Here is a 16,920-nt window from a genome sequence, read left to right as displayed (position 1 = left end):
ATATTTAAGGAATCATTACCATTATTATTATTTACGGAAAGATCTAACAGCTCATGAGATCAACTTAGCACTTATCTAAAGCTCTATTGCTCTTTATAAGTTAGCCCATATATGCTGTTATATAGCTAAGTGATAATAACAGCTCGCCAAAGTTAATTCCTTCATATTACTTTGCCTCGTAAATTTCAGCGACTTTTTGCTCTGATAATTAACCTATACCCTTTTGTAAAATTTGCACAATCGGCATTTGTGGAATTATATGACTTGAGAGCAATACGTACATATAATAATGCTAATTTGATTGATAAACTTTGCTCTGTCATATTCTTACCTACGTTTCTACGCACTTAAAAACAAAGAGCTAGCAGCATGAACGGCTTCGTCAAACCATCCAAATATCGAAAACAGTATGTTGTAATGTCACCAACGGTGCAAAACCTGTCACATGAATAATAACTGACAGAAATATATCGAATTAAAGAAAATACCGTCAAGACTTTTTTATTGAAAAATGTATGTATTTCAAGCTATAGCTAATTCTTGGCATTAATGACCTTCAGGAGTCTCATATTGACTTGTGTGGTTAAAGTTATAGCGAAATATTTTGAGCCGAGTTACCGAGAATTGACGAAGCGTAACATGGCTTTGAGTTATTGAGATAAGTAAATATCGTGATCCTGGTAGTCGTGTAGTTGTCACAACAAGAGCAACTCGTTATCATAGCATTCTTCTCAAGCAGAATGCTTTACTGAAAAATACCCTATTTAATTTTTTATTATAACTCAAACTAACGCAACGAACAATATACTCAATATATTGTTTTTTAACATAAGTAGCAATGCGTTCGTGGTTTTCTTGCCATCGCTTGTCAATTCTTCAAAATTTCTTTGTAATTAATAAAAACAGGCAAATGCCTCAAGTCATCGAAAGATTTCTCCGCAAAGGCAGTGAATTTTCTTTGACAAATTTTCTTCTTAATCATACCATCAGTAGCAGCGTCTTTTAATAAACAGATGGAAACTTTAGACGAATTAATTGCCGAAGTTTATCAATCAATCTTTGCGCCTCTTTAATTTCGTGAAAGCTTTTAATTGATTTCCATCAGCGGCTGATTCTCAGTAGGGAATTTGTAAAAACTGAGATGACTGAAAGATCTGAGATCTGAGATGAAATGAAAGATTGTTGCAATACAAAATTCAGGGAAAAAACATCATATTAATACTCGTCTTTATTAAATGTTAATATAATTTGTTATAGGTACGTACGTACTTAACGAATGCATGCATGTAAATCTATCAATCACGATCATTGTGGCACTGAGAATGACAAATAATGCATGGTATGATTAAGAAGAAAATTTATCAATGCAAATTCACTGCCTTTGCAGAGAAACCTTTCGATGACTTCAAGCATTTGCCAGTTTTATCAGTTACAAAGAAAATTTAATGAATGGACAAGCGATGGCAAGAAAACAACGAAATAATGAATACTTTTAAAAAACAATATATTGGATACATTGTTCATTGCGTTGGTTTGAGTTACAATAAAAAATTAAATAGGGTATTTTTCTGTAAAGCATTCTGCTTGAGAAGAATGCTATGGTAACGGGTTGCTATTGTTGTGACGACTGCACGACTACCAGGATCACGATATTTACTGATCTCAATAACTCAAAGCCCATTTCACGCTTCGTCAACTCTCCGTATTCGACTCATGTGAAAACGTTCAAAATATTTCCCTGTAACTTTAACCACAAAAGTCAATATGAGACTCCTGAAGGTCATTAATACCAAGTATTAGCCATAGCTTGAAATGCATGAACTTTTCAATAAAAAATCAACGGCACTTTCTTCAATTGGATATATTTCTATCAGTTATTATTCATGTGACTGGTTTTGCACCGTTGGTGACATTACAACATACTGTTTTCGATATTTGGATGGTTTGACGAAGCCGTTCATGCTGCTAGCTCTTTGTTTTTAAGTGCGTAGAAACGTAGGTAAGAATATGACAGAGCAAAGTTTATCAATCAAATTAGCATAGCAGCACCCTATGTACGAATTGCTCCCAAGTCATATAATTCCACAAAATTAATGCAGATTTAGCAAATTTTGCAAAAGTGGATAGGTTATAATGCAGAGCAGAAGGTCGCTGAAATTTACAAGGCAAAGTAATATGAAGAAATTAACGTTGTCGAGCTGCTATTATCACTTATATAACAGCATATATACTAACTTATAATGAGCAATCCGGTTTTAGATAAGTAAATAAGTTGATCTCATGAGCTGCTATAGCTCTCCGTAAATCATAATAATCAGGTAATAATACCGTAAATATTCATCAAGACGTTGGAGGCCTCATGCAGATATCAACAAAAAGATGGACAAATTAAATTTTACAATTCGTCCAGAATGTTCGCGAAAAAATCCTTAATTGCGACTTCTAAAAATAAACTTTAATACATAGTTCTCTCACTCAGTGTGTGACATACCAGTGGCTGGTACTCAAGAGTGTGGTAACATTCACAATACTCTGGCGTATACATAAAGGTGAGATAATATCTTAAAAATTTTACAAGTTTAAAAAATTTCGAGGAACTGCGGACGGAATATTCGACCCTATTTTAGAGGTACCGTCATGCATACAAAGACAAGAAACCTACCTTGAAATTAGGTTAACACGCGCATCTTCATTCGTTAGTTAACCGCAACTTCATTCGTGGATTTAGTATAAGATTGTTTCTAACTTAAAAATATATATTATTTTCATGTCAACATTTTTTCAGTAAGTCTTTCAACTTTTAGTCTAATATGTATCAGAAGTCATGGCTGCACGTTTTGAAGTGAGACATGGTTTTGCTGTGTTAATCGACAACAGAGAATTTCCTCCCGAAAGTGGACTACCACCACGCGTTGGCGCTGAACGTGACTTGCATAGAATAAGAGAAATTTGTCAAATCGCTGGATTTACTGAGTATGAAGGTCTCCCAACAAATAATCTTACTTTGGTTGAAATACGACAACTTCTCCAAGACGTCATTCGGCAAGATTTCAGTGAATATGACGCCCTCGCCATCTTCATATCAAGTCATGGTATAAAAGGAGAAATACGCACAACAGATGGCGGAACTATTACCGTTCAAGAAATCGTTTCAACATTTGAAGGAATAGCCACTTTGCAAAGCAAGCCAACACTTTTCTTCATAACTAATTGCCTTGAGAGAGATATCATTTTACGTGACGAAGCAAGACCTGTTGTACCATTTCATGTTCCAAATACATATGATGTGTTGATTGTTTATGCTAGTGTTGATGGATATGAATACCCAAGGGATCCAGAAAATGGATCGTTTGCCCCTATGCTATTGAATGAAATATTTCACAATCATGAATTTGAAGACAACAGTTTGACGGAAATGCTTTCTATAGGTTTCCAAAGAGGTTCTAATAATACGGAGCAGCCGGACGGACGTAAACAAGTTATGTGTTTTGTCAGCAGTTTAACAAAACCTGTTTACTTCATAAGGCCATGATTACAGGAGAAGCACCCTCAATATAACACTTTTGAGAGTCTTCCCTACATGGTGCACTTTATTTATCACACGCAACTTATTTAGCACATTGTAAACACTTAGTAGCAAGTATTGATGTAAGCAAGGTTAAGCAGTTTGTTATTCATCGAGCATTCCAAGCATAAATAATTAGGCTTATTGAGATATAAGGCTATAAGCTACGAACTTGAGTTTGTTATCTATACACATAAAGTGAAGTATGGTTTTAATTTGTCTTTATATGCACTTTTACTAGCTATCGACGTTATTATAATAAATGCCGCCGACACTTGTGTATTTGGTTTTAAAATTACAGCTTAATTAATAATGATATCAAAGAATTTTAGTTCTCGCATTTTTATTTACCCGAAGTCGCATCTTTATTTACCCGATTCTCACCGGGGAATTCGTAAGAATTGAGTCAGCTGAGGTATAGGTATATATATAAACAGGCATGTACAAGAATTGCCGATAGAAACAATGATATTTGTTAATGTCATATGAATGTATGTAGTCTCGGTAGATCTAAAAGGGGCTGTCATGCATGCACTACAACTCGCAGAAGGCAGAGGCACTGAAAATGACAGAATTGTACGGTATACACAAGACGTGAAAACCTGAGAGTTGCAGTTGTAGGCTAAATTCTGCAGTTAAATAGCCCAATTCTACAAAGAATGCCTCAACCAATGACGTGCTTTTCAATATGAAACACGGCATTTTCTTCAATTAGATATATTTTTATCCGAGTACATCTGCATGCAACGTTGGTAACATTACAAAATACTGTTGCGAATTTTGCCAATGAAATGGTTGCATGAAATTATCATCCATGCATTCATCTGTTCTTTAATTGCTGGTAGAAACTTGAAACGAAGAGCTTTGAACCTTTATTGTCCTTTTTAAATAAGCTAATTAAAAGCCTTTACTGCGCATGCGCAAGTTTACAACCAGTGCAGTCACAATTTCAATATGCATACTTTTTAATAATCATACGTTTTACTGAATAAGCCTGGACAAAGAACATTTGAAAAGAATATATTAAATATTCCTCCCTCCCCTCAATAGAGTCAAACTTTTCTAAGGCAATTTCCTTTGATATTTGCGCTGGAATAAACGCTGTTTACAATATTCTCAGTTTTTGTGCGACGTTGCGACGTTCTAGTCGCCTAGGTTCACTTAGAAATTCTAACAATCGTGGTGAAAAATATGAAATTTGTATTGTCAAGAAGATGTACACAAAAAACCACCTATCGTAAAACTCAATTCGTGTAATTTTTCTCTATTCCTTGCTCTGAATCAAACTTTTGAACCACAGGATACAAAACTAATTGCAAAATATCTGCTCGGATGTCAGTAGGAGATATTAATCAAGATAAAACTCTTGAGACCTCATGCAGAAGTCAACATAAAAGATTAACTCCCTAATTATATAATTAGTCCAGAACGTTCACGAAAGAAACCTTTATTGTGCCTTTCAAATTCAAACATCAATAAAAGCACTTTTACTGCGCAACTTTATATAATTATTTAGTTCTCTCCGTGTGTGACATACCAGATGCTGATGTTCAAGAAAGTGGTAGCATTCACAATACTGTGGCGTATACAACGAGGTAAGATCCATTTAGGAATTAATATTTTAAAAAACTTACAAGTTGAATAAATTTTGACTAACTGCGGTATGGATTCATGTATTGACGAGTTGGTGCAATTGAAAATCTGGAGACCTGCCTTGAAATTAAGTTAACACGCGCAGCAATCTCATCCTCATTCGCGTAATTTAATAGTATAAGCTTGGTTTTTAATTTAAACTGCATGAGTAACGAGCATTGTGTTGAGAATTGGACAGATTTTTGTATTCGCTTTGTTCGTTATTTAATCGCTCCTTGGTTTAATCAACAGAAAAATGAAATTTACAAAGCAATGATTACTGGCGGGATTGCTGTCATCGCCCTGATCCCAGGTGCAGTTAGTAAGTACGTGGTGTTGTGTCACTGTTCTGGTTTTGTGACACCTGCATGGCCTGTCGTATATTTTGGTCTACTTCAATTATTTGGTTCCAGTCACCTTGTACCGGCTCATGCAGGCTGAACTAACCGAATTAAGATTGTTTGTAGCTTTTTCTTTATTACACGGAATATTCAACATCCTTGCTCAGGTACGTTTCCTTTAATTGCTCAAACATATCAGTTTACTTCATTTAAACAGGTTGCAGCGTGGCAGCGTCTTTACAAACTTAAATTTGCCTCAAATGTCGAATAACAACTGCCCAAAAAAGACATTCTCTGCCCTTCGTGTCCTGAACATGAAAATCACGATCACCGCGCTATTCGTGAATTAGGTTGATTTATTCAGTACTGTTTGCTCGAAAGCATCTAATATGTATCATATTATGACTCATACAATCATGTCTATGCATGATACTTTGACTAATGTTCTGAACAACAGAGCGGACATTTGCATTGTGACATTTATCTGCGCATGCGCTGGTAAGATGATAGCATGGAGTACACGAGACGCGCGATTTTCGCGGGTATTGCTGCGGGAAATTCAATTAATTTGTAAATAAACAAACTGTCTGTATATCTTTAACCATTGTATATTCGCACTAAGTCGTTATAAGTGATTAATTTTTATAATTGTGTTCGTGTTGTATCTGTATTAGGTTGTGTAGTTGGTTGATAAAATAAAAACAATCGTCATATTGTCGTTCTCGAATTGAGGTCTGAGGAACACTGATCTAAATATAGTGAACTGACAACTGAACCGCATGAGCCCACACACCTCACCGCTTACCGGCCTATTGTTTGCAAGTTTGATATAGACGAATAACAACCTTTTTAGTAAGTAACATATGCATGCATACTCAATGTGAGTATATCAATGAATTCACCTTAATATTTAACAACATAACTATGTCACTACAAATGGACGACTTGCGCTTTAGACTAATTTCTTACCTCGGCGATAAAAAGGACATTTTCTGAAAGAGCTCACTAAAATAAGTAAAACTGCCAAGTTTGACCGCGAATTGTTGTAAAATACGGAAAATATAGCCATGCGAAGTTGTCGATTTTTGTATACTTTTGTATTACGGCCGGAAGTTTGTAACTAATTTAGTTACACATTTCCGCACGTAATACAAAAGTATACAAAATATGCCAACTTCGCATGGCTATATTTTCCGTATTTTACAAAATTTCGCAGCCAAACTTTTCATTTGCACTAACTTAAGTAAGATCTTCCTAGCTGTGGTGATTTATTTCCTTCTAGTTATTTCCATAAAATTTATAATCAGTCTAAAGCGCAAGTCGTCCATTATTTAATTTTTTATCATTATCTGAACTGCATTGAACAACCGAGACAGTCTGTCTGTAAACAGATAAATTATATTTTTTTAGGTGCGTGAAACAAACGCCTTGTGGTGTCTACATTAGGCATCCGTATCCCACAAGATGTAATTATTTTCTTTATATAGTTTTCTTAATATAGAATCTTTGGTGAAAACGATAGCCGTCAAATTACTGACTGTCAATTGTCCCTCGATTGTCTGAAAATTTGAATACAACATATAAAATTTGCAGGATATTTCTTGTGCGAATAAATAAAATTATTCTTCTAACATGGAATCATAAATCATACCAAACCATGAACAACAAGGGCCTAGCTCGTTTGCAGCAAGCAGTAAAAGTTAACATCACAAATAAGACTAAACAATATTCTGAAGCATTAAGACATTTCAAATGCATGTCCTTCATGTGTCTCTGTAAACCAATCTTATGAAATGAAACTTTTTTGTCAGAGTGCTGACGTAATTATTAACCTGTCTTCTTACGCATTTATTCTAAAATTAGGTGCATTGCAAATGTTATGCGAGTGACCAGACAATAGACTTGCTTTATCATATGGTTTGCGTAAGAAAAATACGTAAGAGTTGTATGGACATAATTACTTGGGCTACTGTTGTAGGCTTGCAGTGTATATGTATAGCTCAGTTTCAGTGCAGTGTATATTTATGGTATTTACCGTCTACATGCATAGCCGGAGTTAATGCCCATACCGGGCGTCTTGGTATACACACAGGACGTTGATAGGGTGATCCTTCCTTTTCTTGGCAATCGTCAAACTAACTTGAAATTGTAAATTGTAAATTACCGGCGGACAGAAAACCTAGCAGCGTCTTTTAATAGTGAGATGGAAACTTTAGACGAATTAATTGCCGACGTTTATCAATCAATCTTTGCGCTTCTTTAATTTCGTGAAAGCTTTTAATTGATTTCCGTCAGCGGCTGGCTGATTATCAGTAGGGAATTTGTAAAAACTGAGATGACTGTTGCAATACAAAATCAGGGATAAAACAACATATTACTCGTCTTTATTAAATGTTAATATACTTGTTATAGGTACATACGTACTTAACGAATGCATGCATGTAAATCTATCACGATCATTGTGGCACTGAGAATGACAGACAATGCATGGTATCAGGGGCGGATCTAGGATTTTTTTTACGTTAGTCAAAATTTTCGTAGGCCAATTTTCGTCGCCAATCGTCCTCCCCCCACCAGATTTATGAAATTTGTGAGGCTTTCCAAGCTTAATGCCAGGTTATAGTCTGCTAAATTCCTAGGGCACAGCTATTGAATGCCACAAAACATTGTGTAGGCACTGAAATGGAAGGTTTAAAAAGGGACGTTTTGTGGGTATAAAATGCCTGTTTTTATAGCAATAGTCAAATCTCGATAATGGTAGAAATTTACCCCTTCGAACAGACCTCTCAAGAAATTTTCAGTTCAAAATATTATTGTCTAGTGAAATGTAAGAACACAGGTTTATTACATTATCATTGAATTGAATCAAAGCGAAATTGCTTTATATTTATATATGTGACCTTCCACGGGAAAACATACGTTAACGCTATTTCGTTCGTTCGAAAATATCGTTCGTTATCCGTTCGTTTGCCGTTCAAACGCTTGAAGCGTTCGTTGAAACGATTTTCGAGATCGTTCATCGTTCGAAATTGCCCGTTCGAACGCTTAGGAAAAAACGTTTGAAAATTGGTCCGAAAGCGTTTAACCGTTTGATTTACCGTTCGTTGAAACGTTTGCCGGAATTTCGTTCAATCGCATTGGATTTGGTTCAACATATTAGATTAAACATTTGCAATGCTACAACTTTGCAGAAGAAGCGCAGAATGTGCTACACAGAAATACTCCCAGAAACGTATTCAGTTCCTTAGTATAGAAGGCTTGTAAAGGAAATAGTGGGGTTATATCAATCTAGCCTAATCGAATGCTATTTTGTGCGCTTCATGTTATGGTTTATGCTTAGCGTCATGCAGACAGAAGGCTATTAAGATTCAGTGCATGCAATTATTCCATTAGCGTCAAATTTCACGTCTTAAGCTTCTCTCAAAAAATTATCGTTTTTTGAATTTCGGTAATGCACTAAATGGTTAGAATTTGTGCTTTACTATACTTCTGTAGCTTCCATAAGCCAAATTTCACCGCGCACCCAAACAACTCGCAAGCCATATATTAGCATTACGAGCCATAATATGCCTTGGCAAGGTGCTAATTAAGTTGCATAATTGTCGGAAGTCTCTAAATGTATGTAAACAGACAAAACCAGATTTTAAAATGAATTGAGGGATTTTGCGTGTTACATATTAATATCGTACTTTTAAACCATGTGTATATATAGCTAATTTATTTACATCTGATAAACTTATCTGGCCTCCGTACGAAGCAGCTACTGATTAAAATCTATTCAAAATTAAGGACCGCATCCTAGGACGGACCTTTCAGCTTGAAATTCGTTGTCTTTAATGCAGTCTGACATAGCTACAAATTATACAACAATTGAAATACCCTAGGTAATATTTGAAGACATAAATACAGTGACCTAACGCGCGTTCGGTAGGGTTACGACGAGAACTAAGAGATCCTCATTTATTGGAGGCCAGGATAGATAACGAAATATCATAGTATAAGCAAAACGTGATTTATGACAAACAGCGAATTAAGGGACCCCGCAGTACCAAGTATACCTCAAGACCCCATCCTCAGCTCTGTTCGTTACGCCACTGCATGAATATAATAGCAATTTAAATATGTACGTGCATCTAGTCTAAAACTAGAGCCGGAGCAACAAGATCCTCAGTGCCCCGCTTACAAAATTGTCTTATTTCCTTAAAAAGGTATCTTTGTCTCCCCAGATCTAAGCCATCTGGCTCGATCGTTGCTGGCATGTTGAACGGTGGCAATTGCATAAATATAACTTATACATGGCATAAATATAACTCATGCATTGTAAATATTTATTTAGACTCTTAATTCACAAAAAAATACTTATATATATTGATATATGCACATTTCAGCACAATTCACTCCCCATGTATATTTTGGTTGTAATTTGATTTCTCTCGACTTGCTCCTCGAATCGGAAACGTGGAACGCGGAGAAGGCTCAAATCGTATAAATGATAGAGACTGTATGAGAGTAATGAACCTATATCAATGATGTTCATTGTGTGACTTTTTTATTACAAAAAAAATTCCGTGTTTTGTGAGGTTGAGTTTTGCGCTATGTTTTAAAGTGCGTGCAGTCCTTCATTGCGCACAACTGGGCTGACACAAGCCCAAAGGGCAAGTTGCCAAGCTAACGTTTACAAACATTTAAGTTTGACCTTTCAGATATTTTGCCACATATATTTCGCTATATATAATTCATCAGAAAAGGAGCATTGGAATTTATCTTGCTTGGACAACATATCAGCTGTTGGGCAACAGGAAAATTTTCACTAATTTTGATTTGGCCTCCCTTGATTAGAAATTACATTCCGGATATTAAATTGCAACTATGCATGGTCATTGTACCTTGAAGCCTGCCAGCTAGAGCGGCAAAATGAGCAAATTTGAAATGGCGCCTGTCAACTGTTTATGCGTGCATGAGCGCGCGGGTAAAGATCTTTACCAATAATTTCTGACTGTCCCAAATATTTGCTGGATATTAGCATCTATGGAGAAGTCAAGGCGTTTTAACGCAAGCATATATAAAGGTTAATACCAGGTATGAACACTAAATGAAACATTAGCTATGATATAAGGAAAGTCATGACTTGGCCACTTTATTAGGCGCGCTTGCAATTATTTTCCTCCAAGCATTGAAATCAGGCTTATTGATGAAATCATCAACAGAATTCGTATAACGGTTCTCTCGATTTAAACTAAAGTTTTTTTTCCCTTGAGTGTATTTGCTTGGCTAAACTGTAGCTCTCTATTGACCATGCATATATATCGAAATATGACACGCATTCGAAGTAAGATTTCATATAGATGATCATGCAATTGTATATAACAAGACGTTCTCAATTGCATTTTATGTATATGTTAACGCGAGTAAAATGTATTCGGATATAAATGCGCACTGCAATATACCTCTTTAGATTGCTTATCATGGCCGGTGGAATCAAGTTGGGCCACGATCATCCAATCATTCCGAATAAACATGACATGAAAGGTTGCCAGACATTGAAAATGGCTTGGCTGAGGTTAGAAAAGTTGTTAGCTTGGGCCGTGGTGGTTACAATTTATAGGATATATTTACTTACATTGAAACAACAATTGTTTACAAACTTTGCTGACATTTTTCATAAAAAAGGGGTAGATGCTACCTCGAAATATATATAATTATATGATATAAAAAGATTTCGCCAGACAAAATGGATTAATGCTTTCATGCATGTCTTAAATAATCTTGATTAGTTAATTTTACTGTAAGCAGGAGGCACAAATTGTGTCACAAGTAGATGTCTCGAAGATGTTGAGGATCGTTTGTTTCTTAAAATGGTGAGTATAAACTCCCCTGTGCATGCATTTGGCATTGTCGTTTCTATATGGGCGGCAGCATTGCTATATGCTTTGCAGAAAAAATTATTTGCACTCTTTGTGATTTAAAAACCCGGTTTCTATATGGGCGTCTGCTATTGCTATATGCTTTAGTGAAAATACTGTGCAATCTTTTCTTGCTGCCGGGGTTGAGTATTAAGTTGTTTTGCAGGGCGGAACTGAATTCGGACCTTCGGGATTGCGGATTGCCGCGGTGGTTTGAAATGAAGATTTCGAAAATTATCCCATTAATTTACGCGCGTTCTATTTCTTTAGGTCACTATTGTTAGGCTCATGCAGGTAGCATAGGTATTTACACAGTTACCTATGTAGATGGTCGAATATTTGGGGAAAATAAAATATTTCCTGATGAATATGACCACCAGGAATTTAGTTAGCTAATTTAATATCACAAGTAACACATGCATATGTGGTCGTATGGTCACAAAACATATCACTTACATGAAAAAATATGGCGGCAGAAATAGGGACATTGCAGCTTTAGCTTTGCGAAGAAAATATGGCGATGGTGCATGCAGTGGATAAAATAGATTATTATCAAATTTTTAAATATTCTTAAGGTATAATGATGCCCTTAGTTGCTACTGACAGTACTGTGTATAGGCGACATTCCGCGACAAGCTTGACCGCAGCTAGAGGCTATTGCCGCACGGAACATATTGTGAGCACTAGGTAAATATCCAAGCTTATATTTTAAATATTTTATTACCGCGCAATGCATTGCTGAAATTGAAATGTGGATTTTCACGTGCATAAATGGTTGGGATATTTAATGTAGTAGGCTATTTATACCAAATAAGTTTTGACAGCATGCAAGCACATGTTACTACGCTGGTTCGTATACAAACGAGCTTTGCGTATGCGATATTCTGTATAACTGTTATTAATGTCTGGTTATCATCTGTAAACAACTTAATCCTTGCGATAATTAATTTAGTCGTTTGCGCGTCAAAGAGTATAAGCAATAGTGTACAATGGAATCTCTTGTGTTTAGTTTAACATAAAATATGTATCCAGTAGCTGAAACTCAACCAAACTTAGACGGTGACCAATGACATTGCCTATGATATTATTATCGAAGCCAGGCCATTTATGGCAATCTTCGTTTACTCTCGGTTTAGAGCCGTGTTAATAAAACGGATGCATGCATGATGTGTTTATATGTCCTTAACCACCCATACATATAGTTTGTCCGTGGAGAGATTTACAAAATCTGTTACGTTGTTGCAAATAAACACACGCTGAATATTTTGATGGGTATAGTTGCAGATGATGCATTGATTAATTTGACGTAACGATGATAATTTGTACTAATAACTGAAGGCTTTCTAACGATTAATAAACCCGAATTTTGATGCAAAATGCAAATGTATATATGTATATAAAGTATAAAATAATGTGATTTAGGTAGTTTAGCTAATAAATTTAGTTAAACATTCAAATGAAGGTATAGCTATTTATATGTACACGCATACTTGCGCCAACACATGTTACGTGTTTGAAAATATTTCCTATTCTTTTAATTAGTCAATAATATCTTGCGTCAATCATACGCGCAACAGGCGTTCAGACTAATTCGTTAAAACCGTTCATAAACATAAATCGTTCAAACGGCTTCAGATTGAACGTTTATTTATCCGTTCGTATTCTCGACTTTAAACGTTCACATTTTTAGCTGAATTCGTCAAAACGTTTTTTGGGTTCGTTGAAACGTTATTACAGATCGTTCACTACCCGTTCGTTATCCGTTCGTTTTGCCGTTTCAACGAAATATCGTTAACGTACGTTTTCCCGTGGAAGGTCACATATTATAATGATTTCGCAAATATCCATAGCTTTCTAAATCTTTCGAACTGCAAAGTACAGATTATTACACTAGCTCACAATCTATACAATGCCAGCAAGAAGAATCTGGGTAATGCGAATAATCAATACAACAAATGAGAATATGAATAGGCTCGAAATTCTAAATCGATTTGACGGGCGACGGGCGAATGCAAATATATGCTAATAACAGCAGCCTCAAAGCCTAGGTAAAATATATAAGCTAACAATAACATAGTTAAATTATCGGACCATTGTTTATATGAACTTATAGTATTATCAGAGTATAGTTTACATAAACATCAACATTGGATAATTTACCTTATAACAGTACACTTCTCAATTCGTCGAACACATGCGAGTATATTAATATTTAATACGAAAACACCCATCTCTCGACGACATGTTATTTAATAGTGTCATGAATATAGCGCCCGCATAACTGCTCTATACCGGTTTTTCTTTTGAATTCCCTTACAAAGAACTATACATTCGACTGCAAAACACGGGCTCTGATCGCTCATGATCGGTGATATTCCTCATGGTCAAATATAAGTGCATAATATAAATACATAAGAGATGCCTGCGGAGGAGGCTAGTCTCTGACTCTGATCGCTTGATCGGTCGTGATCGGTCAGGAATTAAACAGCCAATAAGAAATGAAGATCAGACCAACCTCCAAAACGATCACACTTTGTGTCGCCATGGAAACTATCGATCTGACCAATCAGATTGATGAAAAACGCCCATAACCAACCTCTAAAACGATCAGACCACACCTCCAAAACGATCACCATTTTTGTCTCCTTGGAAACCACCGAATGGGCCAATCAGATTGACCAGAAACGATCAGGCCAAACCTCCAGAACGATCACGATTGTGCAGTTTGAAATTTGAATTCAGAGCGGGGATATCAAGAGAGATCAGTGTTAATTTAATTAATTCGGCCAGAAAATTAATTATGCCGCTGCAAATTTACAACTGGACTGCGTTCGGAAAAATGAATATTATTTCACTTTCATTGAATTAAATTAGTGCGGAATTTTTACGTTAGTCGCGTGATTGGTGTGACTTCCCCTAGATCCGCCCCTGGGCTGCTAGGTTTTCTGTCCTCCAGTAATTTACAATTTTGAGTTAGTCTGACGATTGCCAAGGAGAGGAAGGATCACCCTATCTATGTCCTGTGTGTACCAAGAAATCCGGTATGGGCATTAACTCCGGCTATGTAGACGGTAAATACCATAAGTATACACTGCATGGAAACTGTACATATACACTGTAAGCCTACATATACACTGTAAGCCTACAACAGTAGCCCAAGTAGTTATGTACAATCATACATCTGTTAAGTATTTTTCTTACGCAAACTATATGATAAAACAAACTATGTGACAAAAAAGTTTTATTTCATAAGATCGAGATACTTGAAGGACATACATTTAACACTGGCGATTTTAAGATATTTCATTATTGGTTGCTGCTAACAAGGCCCTTGTTGCTCATTGTTTGATATGATTCCATGTTAAAAACATAGTTTTATTTATTCGCATGCACACGAATTATCCTGCAAATTTCAAATACTCTTACTCAGTGTCATACCGAATTGTATTCAAATTGCGAGACAATCGAGTGACAATTGACCGTTAATTTGACAGCAATCTTTTTCGCCAAAATTTCTATTAGAAAAATAAAGAGAATAATTACATCTTGTGGGATACGGATGCCTAATGTAGAAACACAAGGCGTTTGTTTCACGCCCCTAAAGAAATATAATTTATCTGTTTACAGACAGACTGTCTCTGTTGTTCAATGCAGTTCAGATAATGATCAAAGATTAAATAATTTGTTAATGATATAGCTATATACATTAAGTGTTAAGGTGAATTGATTTATATACTCAGATTCAGTATGCATGCATATGTTACTTACTAAAAGGGTTGTTATTCGTCTATACCAAACTTGCAAACAATAGTCCGGTAAGCGGTGAGGTGTGTGGGCTCATTCCTTTCAATTGTCAGTTCGTTATTTAGACCAGTGTTCCTCAATTCGAGAACGACAATCAGGGTCGTAGCTAGAAGCTTAATTGGGGGGTGTATATTCATATATTCATCTTATACTCGACTGATTTCTTTTGTACGCCATTGTTCCTACGGTATATACACATGAATATATGAATATACCCCCCAATTAAGCGGTCTAGCTACGGCCCTGACCACAATATGACGATTGTTTTAATTTTATCAACCAACTACACAACCTAATACAGATACAAGTCGAACACAATTATAAAAATTAATCACTTCTCGATGCTGGCGACGGCACTTAGCGCGAATACTTGTATTGGTTAGTATTTAATAATAAAATTTTGTATTGTATCACAGCAACAGCTAAAAGAAAATAATGGCAATTAAAAAGCATTCTACGACATTGATGAACTTTATCGCGTTGGGGAACACATTCGCCCGTTTTTTAACTTTCTAAAATGCGATGTAATTAAAGCTAGAGTCTTTATGAACCAGCTCTGACGTGGGAAATTGGCGATGCTTGCCAACAACCAGCAGAAATTGGATCTGTAAGGTACCTAATATGCTCGGAGTATATACTTCGTAACACCAAAATTAAAATTTTGAATCAAAAACTAATGTAGAAGTTACTAACCAACTTTTTATACTCAATCTGAATCACCAGAAACCCATTTTGGGTTTATAAGCACTTTAAAGATGGATAAAATTGATGATCTTTTGGACGTTGAAAACATGACATCTCAATCGTGGGTTATATAGAAATATTGGATTTTTAAATTAGCCCTACGTCACTGTAAGTCACGCATACTTGGCATCCATATTGGTCTGCATTTCTTGCCAGGTTTAGTTGCTCCTGGATGATCTTTGCTCTATCTTCATCAACTTTCGTAGTTCGCTCGACCTTCTTTTTTCACGGTTTTCCCGATGATTTTTGACAGCCGCAGTAACGGCAGCTATTTCCGCGGCAATTGTTACGGCAAATGCTATCCCGTCGATACGCAGCTGCTGTTGAGACTTCGGCAGTTTTAGTTTCCGTCTCGGCTGCAGCGAAAACGCCCTCATCAGTTTCAATATCAGCTTCAGCGGCCTCGATTGATTTCCTCTGATAATTCTGTGCCCAGGCGGGTTTCCGCAATTGAAGGAAATTTCCTTCAAAATGACAACCACTCGGGAGGGAAGAATGATTCTTAATAGCATAATAATTATTCATGCATTCTTTTCACAAGTTCTTTCTGTCTCTCTTTGAAGTGACTTCGTTAATAAAAAGGGTAAACGGTTTAATGTATTGCCTAGAAGGTCAAATAGCAATCCTTTTTCTTCAGTTGTAAAGTAACATCTTACTAATCATTACCAGAAAATAGTCAACAGATCATGCAGTGACGCATTTCATAATTCTACGCCCTTGCATGGTAAAAACAACTTGAAACTACCGAACTTTGGCCGTTCACTTTTGAACCTTTATGAATTTTAAAAAGATTTAAATGCCAACGGTAACTAGACATAATTTTTATTACACACGACAGGTTTATAGGTTATAAGTTATAGAGATTCCCTTGTTTCTCCAAGCTTTATATATATTACTTAAGCTTACCATAACACACGGGTGGATCCAGCAC

The 16,920-nt window shown here is 36.0% G+C and overlaps 1 protein-coding gene and 1 long non-coding RNA gene across 2 annotated transcripts; both read left to right on the top strand.

The window, feature by feature from the left end:
• The first annotated feature begins 2,473 nt into the window (after nt 1–2,473).
• LOC114519815 (caspase-3-like) lies at nt 2,474–3,873 on the top strand. The gene is made up of 2 exons (XM_028539992.1): nt 2,474–2,549; nt 2,805–3,873. Exon 2 carries the CDS (start codon nt 2,825–2,827, stop codon nt 3,530–3,532), a length of 708 nt encoding a protein of 235 aa, XP_028395793.1. The 5' UTR covers nt 2,474–2,549; nt 2,805–2,824; the 3' UTR covers nt 3,533–3,873.
• Nucleotides 3,874–5,096: 1,223 nt separating this feature from the next.
• On the top strand, nt 5,097–15,884 carry LOC114519846. The gene is made up of 3 exons (XR_003686625.1): nt 5,097–5,160; nt 5,450–5,705; nt 15,662–15,884. It is a non-coding gene; the product is annotated as an uncharacterized LOC114519846 (long non-coding RNA).
• The last annotated feature ends 1,036 nt before the right edge of the window (nt 15,885–16,920 follow it).

The sequence above is a fragment of the Dendronephthya gigantea genome, unplaced genomic scaffold (assembly GCF_004324835.1).
Source record: "Dendronephthya gigantea isolate DGI-Jeju-01 unplaced genomic scaffold, DenGig_1.0 000014F, whole genome shotgun sequence".
Lineage (NCBI taxonomy): Eukaryota > Metazoa > Cnidaria > Anthozoa > Malacalcyonacea > Nephtheidae > Dendronephthya > Dendronephthya gigantea.
Note: the sequence above shows the minus strand (reverse complement) of the source record. Positions and strands in the feature narration are given on the sequence as shown.

Bases quoted from the DNA above. Each gene is read 5' to 3' on its own strand.
- LOC114519815 (XM_028539992.1), top strand. From the start codon at position 2,825: ATGGCTGCACGTTTTGAAGTGAGACATGGTTTTGCTGTGTTAATCGAC.